The 15263-nt window shown below is 42.3% G+C and overlaps 1 protein-coding gene across 1 annotated transcript in view; it reads right to left on the reverse strand.

Annotated features, from left to right (window-relative positions):
* Positions 1-15263, reverse strand: part of EPHA4 (EPH receptor A4) — a 154864-nt gene that overhangs the window by 16652 nt on the left and 122949 nt on the right. The window contains exons 9-13 of the mRNA XM_078666463.1: positions 8583-8641; positions 6717-6830; positions 5837-6022; positions 2070-2131; positions 1442-1651 (exon numbers count right to left, since the gene is read on the reverse strand). Of these exons, the coding sequence (XP_078522589.1) occupies positions 1442-1651; positions 2070-2131; positions 5837-6022; positions 6717-6830; positions 8583-8641 (631 nt within the window). The remainder of the gene's footprint in view (positions 1-1441; positions 1652-2069; positions 2132-5836; positions 6023-6716; positions 6831-8582; positions 8642-15263) is intronic.

A 15263-nucleotide genomic window follows, 5' to 3' on the forward strand; every position in this document is an offset into this window, starting at 1 on the left:
CAACCTGTGCTGGAGCGGGCAGCACCTATGCTTGCTGCCAGCTTACAAGCAGCTCCTTTGATGTTTATCTAATCTGATACCCCTTCAGTACGGCTGTGCCAAAGGGCATTCAGGTATTTATGGCGACGGATAAGTGTTTTTTTTCCAATGGCTGGCCCTTCCCGAGGAGCAGGGGAGTAGGGGCCAGAAGGGGTAGGGAGTTCATGTTTGAATTGAGAGAGTGCTTCTAATGCCAGAGTGACTCAAGCGGATTCCATCCCTTTCTGACGGCCCGTTGCTCACCACTCCTTTCGTGCACAGAGTGAGCAACTTTTAAGAGTTTATTAAAACAGAATTAGCAGTAGGCGACTGCGGCTTGAGTTTTGGTGAGTGGCGGGTTTACTCATGTGAGGCAAATGAATGTTAACGGCTGAAACTGCACAAAGTTACCACAAAGAATGTCTATATATCTCCAAACACCAGCGAATTAATTTTTTTAAGTTCAAATAATTTTTATTAGGGTAAGCAGAATGGTCATTACAAAAAATACACCAGCGAATTAATAACAAAGAAAGGGGAGATCTTACGTTCTTCATGATCTAAGGGCAAATGATGTACTTTTTATTTGGCCACATAAAGCTTGGCTTACGTCACTGTGAGTGTTTTTTTTTATCTTTAATGTACACAGACAAGTATTCTTCAGAAGTTGAAAATTCTTTTAAAATTACCATTCACCCACTCAACTTTATGCTATTAGATCATAGCAATGCTGTTTTACTTGCAGGCTGGTGGGGGTAATGTGCAAAGGGGTACAGGAACTGTTCATGACCTAAAAAAAAATGATGGAGGCCAATATTCTTTGAGTGCCTCTATCAGAGGTGTTTCTACTCTACAAAGGCCTAATGATGGGGATTTTGCTAATATGATAGCGTTTGTATAATGTGGCGGAAAGACATCAGAGGCCAGGAGTATGTCCCGAGGGAGGCTAGTGTTCTTCAGACTCCTATTGAATGCCCCCTTTATCTTCATCGTGGCCTCTTGCCATCTGAACGCACCTGCAGAAGGTACAAGATACAACTAGAAAAATAATGCACTTTTAAAATAAGAGTGGCACCTCTGAATGGCATCTCTCTATCTGCTTATCTTGTCATGGCCTACGGTTAAGGATGTAGACCATCCTCACACTTCAAAAAAAGTCTGAAATTATTATTAAGGCAAAACTGTTTTTGACTTTCTGACAAGTAACAACCCCCATTTACAGGCATACACGACCATGGAAAACATAAGTTTCAAAAGCAGTACACTTCAATGAAGACGTGATGGGTGGTGAATGGACAGCACATGTGGCTTGGTCCTTTTTTGTATATTAATAATTATCTTGCATTCCCTGATGTTCGATCTGCAACAGAGGAGAATGATTTTGCTGCAAATGTTTTCAGTAACCCACCATTTCTATACCTACCCTGGTGGTGTATGCTGCTTCGGGGTCGTCTTCCAGCACGCGGGACATCCCAAAATCGGACACCTTGCACACCAGGTTGCTGTTGACCAGAATGTTGCGGGCTGCCAGATCACGGTGCACGTAGCTCATGTCGGACAAATACTTCATTCCTGAGCCAATGCCTCGCAACATTCCCACCAGCTGGATTACCGTAAATCTGCCGTCATTCTTCTGCGGAGAAGGGAACGGGAAGGAAAAGCAGCATTTAGCTCTGAACACACCTGAATCTCTTCACCATCCATTGCTTTTTTTAAATGAAATTCGCTGTCGTTCCCCCAACCTTTCCAACCAGAAGCAATAACTCACGGCTACGGTATGTGCTCAGAACCAAACTGTGGCTTCCTGTGATATATGGGATTCATTCAATTTTAATAAGACTGCGACATTACAACGTGCTCAGAATGGATTGCATAAATCACACGTCCCTGAGCGCACAGAAATTGCATTATATTATACCTCTTCCAACAGTTGAAGTCCTGCACGTGTGCTTTATAAGAAACTTTATATATTTGGACGACATGGAATAAAACAAGTAATCGGGAGGCCGGGGCTCTGCCATACACATATTATTTATTGAGTGTTCACCTACCCTGAGGAACGCGTCCAAAGAGCCATTCTCCATGTACTCAGTTATGATCATTACAGGTTTACCTGGAGTTTTCAGGGAGAAAAAAAGCACAATTACTAGCTGTGTGACACCATTACTGAGTCAAAAAATAGATTGCACATTATTTTATCGCAGTGACATCTGTCTTGAACCATCTCATTTAATTAAACACGCCATGGTGGAGCCTCAGCTGTAGGGAACGGGAAATTAAATATTAAAGGACAACTTCAAATTCCATCTGGAAGATTAACCTCTTGATTGACTTGTTTACAAGGTCATCTGAAAAATGGTTGAGGGTCTCCTGAGAAAGCAGACATGGATAAATGCTTTCGAGAGAAGAGAGACCCGTGTAATGCGGGGTCTTTTGATACCAGCCATTTAAACTATAAGAAAATTCTGTTAAATATAAGTATTTTATATACAGAACTGAGATGGGCATTGTGTAGCCGTTGGGAGCAGACAACAGATAACTGAATTATTTTTAGATTACAAGATAGTCGAAAAAGCCAACTACCCTGGTTCAATCCCTTAGTTCTCCAAACAGTACAGCAGACTACCATCATTACCATATGGAAATGAGATTTAAGCGCAAACTGATTATTAAGATTACAGTAGCAAACAGCAACATTACAGAGAAATCATTTATAGTTAAAGCAATCATAGCACTAATAGGTAATTTACTTTCCCTTGGTGAGACCCGCTAGCAGATTTTCACTCACATTGTGGTTAGTAAAAATGATGCCTTATTTTCCCACCCCCAAAAATGTGGAGTTCTGTACTCCATACCTTGGAATATCACTCCTTCATCCCAGAGTAAACCAAGCAGTGTGTAAATTACACTATTTATTTTGAACCCGTTGCCACAATACATCATTAAAAAAATCGAGGTCATTTTTATTTTCTGAAACGAAGCTGGGGTCTAATCTTTCTGTAATAGTGGCCAGTACCTGCGTCTCAGCAGACAAGAAAAAGCCACATTTTGGAAATCTTCCTTGACAATATTTCAAAATATATTTATTCAGGAGACGATTGTTATAGCAAGAAAGTGATTTTTTAACTAAAGGTGGTGGTACCTAAACTGAAAGCAAGGGCACATATGCAAGATTGCATTTTAAGACATTCCTCCTCACATTCTGTACGTTAAAGATGCTCCATAAACATTTTTCTTTAATTTTACTTAATAAATTTGCAATGTTTGTACTTTTAAATTGGAGGAGAGTTGGGGAGCGGCGTGGGTAGGCACATAAGTGTTATATTTTTAAAATGTCAAATTTGACTTTGTTTTCCCTCAAAACCCATATGCCACCTGACCGTCCCTTGGAGGCAAATTTGACTAGAATGATACAAAGGTATTTATTAAAAGGGTGGAAGGAAGGACTCCAATACATTTACTAAAAAAAGGCCCGAGTCCAGTCTGCCTCTGCACCACTAACTAGTAATTTACATGTTATTTTAGGATTCTGGTAGGAGATCCAAGGCTACTATTTCAAAATGTTCGACTTTACCTAGGAGCTTCAAATCAATTATAAACATAATGAGTGACCCTGATTTAAGGAAACATCAAGAGTCACGAAAACGGGACACCGATGCCAAAAATAAAAAAGATAATTAGGCAAAAATATTCAGATATGAAAAAAATAAAATAAGGTGCTAGTGACCACGATTTTCAGAACAATTATTTTATTTGTTGGATATTCCTTCTACAAATATTTTTCTGTTGGGGCAAACCTCCCTTAAATTAAAAGGCTTTGCTGTTTTTTCCCTATGAAACCTATCTTTAGCAACATTTTAACCAGCATTTTTTCAAACTTTTCTAGCTTTAGGAAGATGGTGAAGTTGTATATTAGAAATGTGTTCATCAGAAGTTGGTTTAATTCTTGCAATCCAGACTGTGGTTATACAACAAAAGTAGAGCAGTCCCATGCATGTTAATCCGCTTTTTTTTTTTTAAAACAATTGCCTATGTGAGAGTTACTTCTCAGTAACGAAATACATGCCCAAAGAGGAAAAGGATCATCAACTTTTGAGAACTCAGAAGAGAAATGAAGAACAGTTTTTTCCAGGTTTTTGACTCAAATTAACTCATCCTGCTACCATGGGATGGTTTGTACATGCTACTTTCGACCCTATCCTCAAACTCCTTTGCTTCCAGCCACAAGTATAAACCTCACATTCATGCTGCTTCACCAAGCGTGGAGCACACTCTCCAGGTCTTACGTAAGACATCAAAACACAACTCTAACTGATATGTCTTCTGCCAACGCCCTTCTCCCATCCATTCATTATAGATGCTGTTATTGAGCATCTTAGGGGCTCGACATAAAGTAGCAAAATGCTATCACCATGCAACAGTACAACATTTTTTTTTTATCAATTGTTTTCTTTAGAATATTTATCTGTTCCTGGTTTTTTCCAATTCCTGAAGCTAATGCAATTTCCCAGCTGCTTCATACCTTTTTGAGGGGAAACCCATTTTATGCATTTTTTTCTTTTCCTCCCCTTCTCAATCTGTCTTTTCTGTTTTTTTACCTTCATTTCATATGCTAGTACAAATCCTAATTTGTGAAGCAACTATTCTTTCAAATGTGTTTATTTTCAGATGTGTCACATGCTAAGTGTTTGTAAAACAAATAGAAAAATTACTGAGCTAACAAATTCTTTGAGAAAGAATAGACGCATATTTTTGCACATCAACCAGATACAGCAATATGTACACAACCCCACATGGCCACAGTTTTAAAATGAGCTGCAGCTTGTTTGCTTCATTTTACATAGTTCATGTCTCATAAAGAATGCTGAAGCAGCCGCCCTTCAGTTTAAAAAACAGATGATGGTTTAAGAATAGTGAGGAAAACAAAGGGCCATTCACTGCATATTAAAATATGACAACAGAAATACTATCGAATTTTAAATTATGAATACATGATCAGCGAAATGTCAGCTTTGCTACAAAAATACTATGAAGACCTTCTCTCTAACGGTTGTTATTTTTTTTTCAATTCCCACTAAATTCCACTTATTAGCCCTTGAAAATATTTGGAAATGGTCCAGGTTACTACATCTAGGGGAGGCTGGATCACTGCCATGCCCGAGGCCTTTACAGAAGCACCATCAGCGTAGCTCTGCAGGAGGACACCACCTAGACTCAAATTTGGAACCGCCTCGCTTCATCTCAGTCGCCTTCACAGTGGAGGGCGGTTCGACATGATTAGGAGCATCATTTTGGCCACATATATTATTTAATGTGTCACTGAAAATGGACTCTGCAAACAGCAGCGAAGAGACCTTCAAAACTGCATGCTGGAGACCGCACAGGAGAAGAGGCGGCTATATCATAAGAGCTGAAGCATCACTAGTACAAGTCACTCTTTACAGTTCTCGCCCTAAAGCAGAGGATATTGACTTCCTAGCTAAGTGTTTAAAAATCTGTGACCATCTGCTCTCGCCTCCCTCTGACAATCAGCTCACTCTAGCACACACTTGCAAGATGGCCTGGTATACACAGAATAACCCGTCAGTATTCCTTTTTACACATAATCTTGAGCAAGCTGCCAGGAGATAGGGTATCAGTGGAAACCATAAACCCATTTACAGCTGCCAACAAGATTAATGACCTGCAGTGCACTGATTTCCTTCTATTAGCTGTCAGTGCATCAAGGCCATCTGTCAATTCACAATGAAAACATGCGGAGCGAGAGTCCTCGGTGCTGAAATAAGGGAGGCTCCGCTAGCAAACAACTATGACTTACATTTGGTGACCACGCCTTCTAGGTGGATGATGTTGGGGTGATCGAACTGGCCCATGATGCTGGCCTCACTCAGAAAGTCTCTTCTCTGCTTGTCTGTGTATCCTGCTTTCAGCGTTTTAATGGCAACGCAGATCTCTCGCTTGCCAGGCACTTTCAAACGTCCGCTGCAGACTTCACCAAATTCCCCTGCAAAGCAGATGTAGTGAAATGTGGTCACAACCATGAACTCTCCAGGTTGCATCAAATGTTTTCAAAATTATTTATGGCACGCCTACTATGCGCTTTCACAGAAAAAAAACATGCGCTGCAGGAAAGCATTAGAATGTTGTCTTAATTCTCAGAAGCTTCTTTGTTACAAGATTCCACTTAGCTTCATGCCCCAATAAAGTTCCTGATCATAAGAGAGGTGAAATCTGTTTGGCCACATGCCTTATCTTCCATTACAATTCCATGACAGGGGTTTTCAGTAAAATGGAAAACTAGAGGGTTAAACTCCCTTTGCTCGTCAATTTCAACGTTAAGATGGGTCTCCCATTTTGGCACTATGATATTTCTGTGTGGGAACTCAGGAGGTCTTTCCTAGATGAGCAAGGAGATGCTGACCAAGGCCACAAAGAGAAGAGGAAACAAGATGGTGAATAGGGATGCCTGCGGCATTATGGGAGGATTTGGTGTGAAGCAGTGGCCCAAGGGGTGCTTGATGGTTACATCCAGTTCTGTGTTTTATTTGCAAAAATGGATGCCAATTCAGGGAAATGCACATTAAATGCCAATAAAATTTTACAATGTATGGTAAGAAATGCCCAAGCTAGCTGAGCAGGCAAGTGATGCCCAAGATCATGCAGCAGAACTTAGTGATCATTCTGCCTCAATCACTTACCAACACCAATGACTTTCTCAATCTTGATACAAGAAGCATCAATTTCTTTGGCAAATTCCCGAACTGCTTGGTTTGGATCCTCATACATAAATGGGTCGACGTATGTTTTAACACCTGTAAAGAAAATTATGCTCTCCAATTCAATTATTTCAATAAGAAGCAAAACAGCTGGATTCAAACTTTGTAAACTCAAAAGAGTCCAAGGCTAACGTGACACATGGACTACACTTCCACTGTTCTATACAATCATCTAGATGACTGAAGTGAGGAGGCATGCAAGGAACTGGGAGAAACCAACCCTAATGCTGTGTGAAGGCATTAAACTCATGCTGCAAGGCCCACAACACCAACAGTAAATGTACCGCAGAAGGGTTCTGAAGTCAGGAGAGCATGAGAACTCTTAAGTCACTCACTCATCGGTACTGCTTATGTTTGGGACGAAGCTCTGACTGTGATTCAGTTATCCCATGTGTAATCAGTCAAAATATAGAAGAGTTTTATTTTATTTTATTTGTTTTGAAAAAAAATGTCCAGACTACTGAGTGTCTCATTAATAGTTATTTTAAAATTACTGACGGCAGGAATGGCAGTAGAAGAAAAAAGCAAACCCTTCACTATGAAGACATACTCAATAATCCTGTCTCCTATGGAGCAAAAATGTGTTTGGCATTTTGATATCCATCCAAGCTGGCAGAAATAAGTAAGGCTCACAACATTGGTGTATTCCATTCCGCCTGTGGGCCATTTGAAATCGAATCAATGGCTGTATAAACTATCGACACTCAGTTGAACAAGGGTTTTAAGTGGGCCAGGATCCTCCAGGTCTCACCCTGCTAGTAGTTAAATAAAACTCAAACAAATGAGGAAAGAAATGCTGAATAAACCATACATTTAACCCCAGTCAAGAGATCTTATATTTATGTCCTTATCTTTACTGGCAGATAACACTGATAGATTTCTGAACAGTTAATGTAAACAATGTTAAGGTGATCCATGTCAGCTATTTAGTTTCTGTTTATATTTCACATGCTTTACTTACTCTTGTACCAAAATACCGGTCTGGTGGCACACAACAGCAATCACAAAAATGTAGCTTATATGTTTAACCCATGCCTTTACTTACGTAGGAGATGCCCCTTTTAGAAACCCCCCACTTTTTGCCTCTCACTTGAATCGCTGAGTGGAACCTCTTATACTCACAGCAAAACACAAGCATATATCAACCGCCCTACTACAATGCCAAGAATTTACAAAGCCAAGTCAACTGTGCAGGGGCAATAACAAACAGAGTCCCTGAACCTACGGGCAAGAAGCCACCATTATTGACTATGGTCAGGGCCACTGGAATTATGAGACTCTGAGGCCACTGCTTTTTTCGCATATTTGCGGATTTGCTGCATTTGGAACATAAACTATCAACCTGCTGCATAATCTGCAGATTTTTTCCCCCCAAAAAAATAGTTTCTAGCTAAAACGGATCAAAAGATACTAGAAATGTGGCAACCTGTGTTCACATGTAGTGAAAGGCCGTTCCCAAATGTCAACTGGCCATCTTTCATTTACTTATTTTTATATTTAGTTGTTAAACTGACACTAATGAGGTGACATTTTTGCCTAGACAGTATTACCATGAGTAAAAATGATAAAATAATGAATCAATACTATCAAAAAGTATGCTACATTATGCTGCACAATTTCCCTTTTCTTGCCACATAATTTAGTCAACCTTGCTGCACACTTTGATGCTCCCCTGCCGCATAATTCCAGTGGCCCTGACTATGATGCCAAAAAATTGCACGGGCGAGTGTTTCAAGTCATTCACAGCAGCTTTGATCAGATAACCCAGGTGGCAGAGATAAGGGATACCTTGACTCATGTGCTTCTCTTCATCAGCTTCCTGCTTCGCCTTGCTGTACTTGCTGCGCCTGTGAACAGAAAGGTACATCGATTTAAAATCCCTTAAATGACGGATACGCACGAGAGTCAGACCAGACCTGGCTGAATTGCTTATACATTTCCGAATTTCAGTTTCTCTGAGGGACGTTGTCATATTATCAAGCGAGAGGCCTAGATAAAATGGCGGGCAGCAAAAACCGTAACCATCGCCAAAAGTAGTGTGACAAGGCGTGATTCACTGAAGTACAGATAAAAGACAGACCGCATGCTGAGACACTGGCAGATTGTGTAATGCAATTGTTTTCTTTCTGTGACAAAACCCGAAATGAGTTTAGAAATCAGTCTACGGAAAGTAACCCACTAATGACTGTCCTTATACCCATTCTGCTTATTAGCCTTTGAAAGGGCGAGATTTTGATCGATACCTTATATCTATTGATCCGAACCTCGATCTGGTCGACTGAACCTTTGTTGCCTGTCTGTGAGGAAAGAAAGTGCACCTATTTCCAAGTTAGTTCACCCAATAAAGGACTCTGCTCCCAAAGACCACAAACAACTTCTAGCTTTCAAAAGTTTATTGTAAAGATATGATAAGCTGCAAATACAGGCATCTCAGAATGAGATTCACGAGATACACAGGTCCAATTACATACATGTGCTCTCGAAAAGCCCTCAGACGAGCAACAGAAATCACTAACACAAGTTCTAAGAATAATAAAGCTATCAGCATTGACGCATATCTCTCCTTCATTTAGGTTGGAGGAAAACGCAAAGGTTAGGCTGTCCCTACCCTGCTCTAGATGGTATCCCTACTTAACCAAATCCCAACCTAACAAAGGTGTCAGCAGTGAATGACCCCCAAGGGAAGTCACCCACTCTAAGTCTCTTGGTGAAAACCTATAGTTCTCCAGTCATGACCCCTCTCTGCCTACCCATCCGCTCTCTAAAGGGTCCTCAGGTCTCTGCTCTAACTCCACCCAGGGGTGCTGTCCCTAATACAAAACAGTCAACAACATTTGAGACGCCCCTTGCGAGACGCCCCTCACGTGGTGTAGCTTCTGGCTTTTTCCATGATGCTTTGTATTGGGCCTCATACGTTAGAGTTGACCTTGCTTCTCAGACTCTTCTCCGGCCCGCTGATACCCCTTAAACATTCCAGAACCCTCCTCCATGTCTGGGCCGTCTACTGAACAGACCTCTATTCATTCATTTATAATTGGATCCCCCCTTTTCCTGTGCAGACAGATATCTGCAGCCAAGAACCCAACTCTCATAGGCTTCTAAAAAGGCTTGCAACATTTCTCAGCCCAGACATGTACGTATAAATCAATGCTAAAACATTTCAGGCCTACAATATTTCTCATTATGATTATAGCATTCAACTTCTTTATTTAATTAAAGCATGTTAATACTCTTATTCTATTATTTAGTAAACATCTCTATATATCATGGCCTATTTAATGCAATGACCAAAACATTAATACAATCTGTGTCGTGAAAAGAACCACCTTCCCTTTCCCTCCAGCTCTGGCCCTGAGGCCTACCACGTTCTGCTTTTAACCACATACCATCTTATGTTTTAGCAGCTACACGACATGGATTCAGGAATAATCACATTTAATAAAATCATATAATGTCACACATTTCTGTATTAGTTCCACTTCTACTTAAATCTCTATATTAGCTATACATTTAGAATATCATTGCAGATACTATTAGCACTCATGGCATTTCTCCTCATGATTTGTGCTTACTACAGGTAAGTGTGATGTACTCATACATTTAAGTCAGTTTGCGCTCTCTCAGTTCCCCCCTTTGATGACCTCTCGGGGTCATCACTAACATTTAAACTGCAGTTATTGCTGGCATTCTCTGCGCTTCCAGAACCCTCAGGCTCCTGTACTGATTATCTTGTATGGCAGCCAATCTCTGCAGCTGTTCTCTTTGGGCCCTTTCTGACCTTCTTGCTCTGTACCATTTGAATACCCTCACCAATCCCCACAATATAATCCCACAGATCAATATTATGATGATAGGCTTTAGAATATACCACACAAAGCTTTTTCCTAAGGTGGAAAACCACCCTCCAACTGTACTCATTCCGTGGCCCACCTTTTCCCAGACATTTTCTCTACTCAAGTCTTCGATCTCCTTGTGAATATTAGTTATGTTCCTAATAACTTTCTCAAGGGGCTTCGAATTGTCTGGAATGTAAGTGCAGCATTCCTGGACCTTCAAAGCCTTACAGACTCCGCCCTCTTTTGCTAGTAGGACATCTAACGCAAGACGGTTTTGAAGAACCATAGCCCTTATCGATTGCATCTCTCCTTCTACCAGCATTAAGGACTGAGCTGTGCTGGCAGACAACCTGTCGACAACTGTTGCCAGTCGTCTAATTTTAACATCATTAAGGATTACTCCCAAAAGAGGGAACATAGCTCCAAAGACATCTCCAACCATTTCTGCATCTCCTACATCTCTCCTTCCCCTCGAAGATGTCTTGCCCTCAATGATCACTAAGTCTTGTGCATGATATATTTTGGGGAAGACAATTGCCAAGTAACATGATCCATACCAGTTGTCAGGTAGTCTCACGTAGGCATTTCTTCCACATACAAAATACACATTTGGAATCACTTGCATTCCCTTCAGGAAATCTTTAGTATAGTACTCTAGATTGAAAGCATGTTCACAGTCTACTTCTCCAACGTATACATTTTCATAATAAGTTTTGGCTCGGTGAAGACATAGCTTTCCTCTCTGCGTTTTATCTAAAGCTATTGGACCACTACTACCCTTTCTCTTGTGTGACTTCTCTTCCTCGGTCCAATCTGTTTTCCATTGTCCTGATTTTTTCAAAATCTTTTGTCTCCTGTAACGATCATCCACCTGCCCTATGAACTTCTTCTCGACTTCTGACACCTTGCATGTCAGGTTATTTCTACGGGCATGTGAAGTATCTAAGGTAATCCAAGGAATGAAGAACTTGGCCAATCTGTCTTCACTCTTCCAGTAGTCCCATTTGTTCATCTGCTTATAATTTGGGACTTCTGGCAACACTGAATCATAATTGGAGAAATAGTATTCAAAACTATCTCTCTCATAAAATATACTAAGCAATAAGCTACATGTAATGCCATATGTCAGAGGGAGGTGATGGTATCTAATACCCTCATCTACAGATGCCGGCAACTGCATGCAGACATAACAATCCTTAACCTCCATGGCATCCACGTATTCATATAAGAGTTTAGCATAAGCATTTGACCTAAAGTCTCCTTGGGACTCATCTACGTGTAACCTGCGGGCTTCTGCAGCCAATAACGCTTTCTCTTGAGTGTTTTCCCTTTTCTCACCAGCAACAGTAGGTGTAAGCGTTTTTACAGAATTCACATCAGTTACCTTTACCTCTTCCTCATGTCCCTTTACATAAGAAATTGTTACCACTAAAGCTATTAATATTATCACTCCTACTATTAGTGTACCTATTATACATTTAGCTCTGCGGTTCTGGGTGCCGGCCTCCATTTCGTCAGACAATATGGCTCTCTCTTATCTTAGCAAAAAGTTCTTTTCCTCTCGTTCTTTTACAGTCTCTTTTAATCCTTTTGTCTTTCGAATCCACACAACTGGAGGCTGACAACCTTCTTCGCAAAAGTTCTTTAACAGTTCAATAAAGACAACCCTAGCCCTTCTCCATCAACTCAAGGGAAGTTCCCTAAAATTCTCTGCTTCCTGGGCGCTAGGTAATCTTCTTTTTCTGCTTGCTCTATTTACAAAGTCCTTTAACAGTCTACTATCAGGTTTGTGGTTGCAGCTTCAATAGCATAGTTCAGTATTTCCAAACGAAGATTGTGCTCTTCATGTGCTGTTATCGTTGTACCAAAGTCGGGGAATTGCAATTCTGTAAGGAACATGTGTTTTAACTTGCTGAGGCGGGGAGGTCTAGGGAGCATGAATGTTAGTGACCCTTCTTGTTCGACACCGGGTACCAACAGTCTTATTTCCACGGTGATAATGGGCTCAGAACTGGACACCACCACCGCTCGGATCCTCCCCGTCTCCGGTTTCACAGACATTTGTCGCCAGATATGTCCACTCAGGTGTGGAGTATCTTCTGTTAGGCACACGCACTCTTCTTGACCTTCTTCGGTCCGGTGCTTCAGCGCCCTGAGCACCTTCTTCCGGGTCTGAGTCTTCTGATATCGGAGGAAGGGTTAACTCTGGAGTTGACCTCAGGCTAGAGCTCCTTCTTTGCGGCCAATTAGCTTCTCCACGTGCCCTTCTACTCCTTCTCCTTCTTGTCTGTTCTCGTTCTCTCTCAGACCTGTCAGGGTCTGACTCGTACTCCCAGCTACTTTCTCCTTCTGTAGCGTCTTCTGTTTCGCTGTTGTACTGACCGTCCTCAGCTTGGTCAGACTCGTTCCCTGCTTCCGCTGGCACCTCTACAGCTTGGCTAGCCCCCTCTATGGCTTCTCGGTCCTCTGCTGGACGTCTATCCGAGAGAGGAGCTGTTTCTTCCAGAGGTGCTGGAACCCTTCGCGTATGTGACGCGTGGATCCAATTGGGCAGGCCTCCCACCTTCACAGCTGTGTTCGTGATCAGGATGATCTGGAAGGGCCCACGCCAACGAATATCCAAGCAGCTTCTTCTCACATGTTTTTTCACCAGGATCCAGTCCCCAGGGTACAGGTCATGGCACGGGCCCTGGCACGCTGGAACCTCGGCAGCCTGCACCTGAAGGGACACAGAACGAATGGCGTCAGACAGCCCCTTACAATAGTCCAGGATCATATCATCTGTGATATTTAACAGTGCAGTAGCTGGGACGGATGGCAGCCTCATTGCTCTCCCCATTAACACCTCATGTGGTGACAACCCTGTCCTTCTGTCTGGGGTACTACGAAGGCTCATGAGAACCAATGGCAGGGCGTCAGGCCAACTCAGGGTCGTTGAGGAACAAACTTTGGCTATTCTGGCCTTGATCGTGCCATTGATCTGCTCCACAATTCCTGAGGCTTCTGGTCGGTAACTGCAATGCAACTTCTGGTCAATATTTAGCGCTACACAAACCATCTTCACAAGCTCGCTGTTAAAATGTGTTCCCCTATCTGATTCCAAAAAGGCCGGCACCCCGAAGCGCGGAATGATTTCCCTAAGCAGTAACTTGGCCACTGTGAGGGTGTCGCACCTACGTGTAGGGTATGCCTCAACCCATCTGGAGAACACACAAACAACCACCAGGACATAGCGGAGGCGGTTGCACCTTGGCATTTCAATGAAATCTATCTGCATTCGATTGAATGGACCTCCAGACCTTCCTATGTGACTTAGTGCAACTGGTGTTCTTTTCCCTACGTTCAGCTGCTGGCAGGTCACACAACGCTGGCACACTGCTTCTGCTGCTATTCTAAACTTAGGATTGTACCAAGTTTGTCTAAACACTCTCAGCATAGCATCTCTCCCTAAGTGTACGGGACCATGTATGAGTCTAGCCATTGGACTCACCATTTCATTGGGCAACACTGCTCTGCCGTCTGCTGAGACCCAAAAATGGGTCTCACCCATTACACATCCTGCCTTTTCCCATGTTTCTTTTTCAGAATCAGGAGCATTTTCTTGCATGGTTGACAGTTCATCCCAAGTATCAACAGTTTCCAGTATCATGGCTAATTCAGTTCTTACACTTATTCCACCCACTTCCACCTCTGTGAAAGAGTAACCTTGTTCCGCGCAATACCGCGCAACTTCATCAGCATATCTATTGCCTTTCGAAACAAAGTCCTCATTTCTGGTATGTGCGGTGCACTTTACAACTGCGATACTTGCTGGGCATTGCAACGCCTCTAACAACAAGCGCACAAACTCTCCATTGCGAATGGGAGAGCCTGAAGAGGTCATGAAGCCTCTTTGAGACCATAACTGCCCGTAATCATGAACTACCCCATAACCATATTGGCTGTCGGTGTATATGGTGACTCGAATTTGATTGCTTGCCAAGCAAGCACGTGTCAGGGCAATAATCTCGGCTACCTGAGCGGAGTGTACTCCTTCCAGGCACCCAGCTTCCACAACTCCAGTAATTGTACAAACAGCATAAGCTGCTCTCAACTGCCCAACTTCGTCTCTTACACATGAGCCATCGACAAAGAAAATTTCATCTGGGTCAGTCAGTGGCTCATCTACGATGTCGGGTCTGGGTTTGGTGCATAGTTCAGTCACATCAAGGCAGTCATGGTCTGTATATTCATCATCATCTTCAATATCATTTGGAAGTGGCATCAAGGTAGCAGGGTTCAAAACAGAGCATCTCTTGAGGGTCACATTCTCTGCAGCAAGAATAACTTGCTCATAGCGCGTGAGCCTGCTATTGGTCAGATGCTGTGTTTTGGTCCTGGTCATCAACAGTTCAACAGAATGGGGCACGCACACCTCTAACGGGTGCCCCATGACGATATTTTCACATCTCTCAATGCTGACACCTGTTGCAGCAACGGATTTGAGACATCCGGGCAACGCTGCGGCTACTGGGTCTAAAGTAGCCGAGAAATAAGCAACTGGTCTACGGGCATTCCCATGGATTTGGACCAACACAGACAACGCGCACCCTTCTCTCTCACAACAGTAAAGAAAAAATTGTCTATTGTAATC

The sequence above is a fragment of the Lissotriton helveticus genome, chromosome 11 (genome assembly GCF_964261635.1).
Source record: "Lissotriton helveticus chromosome 11, aLisHel1.1, whole genome shotgun sequence".
NCBI lineage: Eukaryota > Metazoa > Chordata > Amphibia > Caudata > Salamandridae > Lissotriton > Lissotriton helveticus.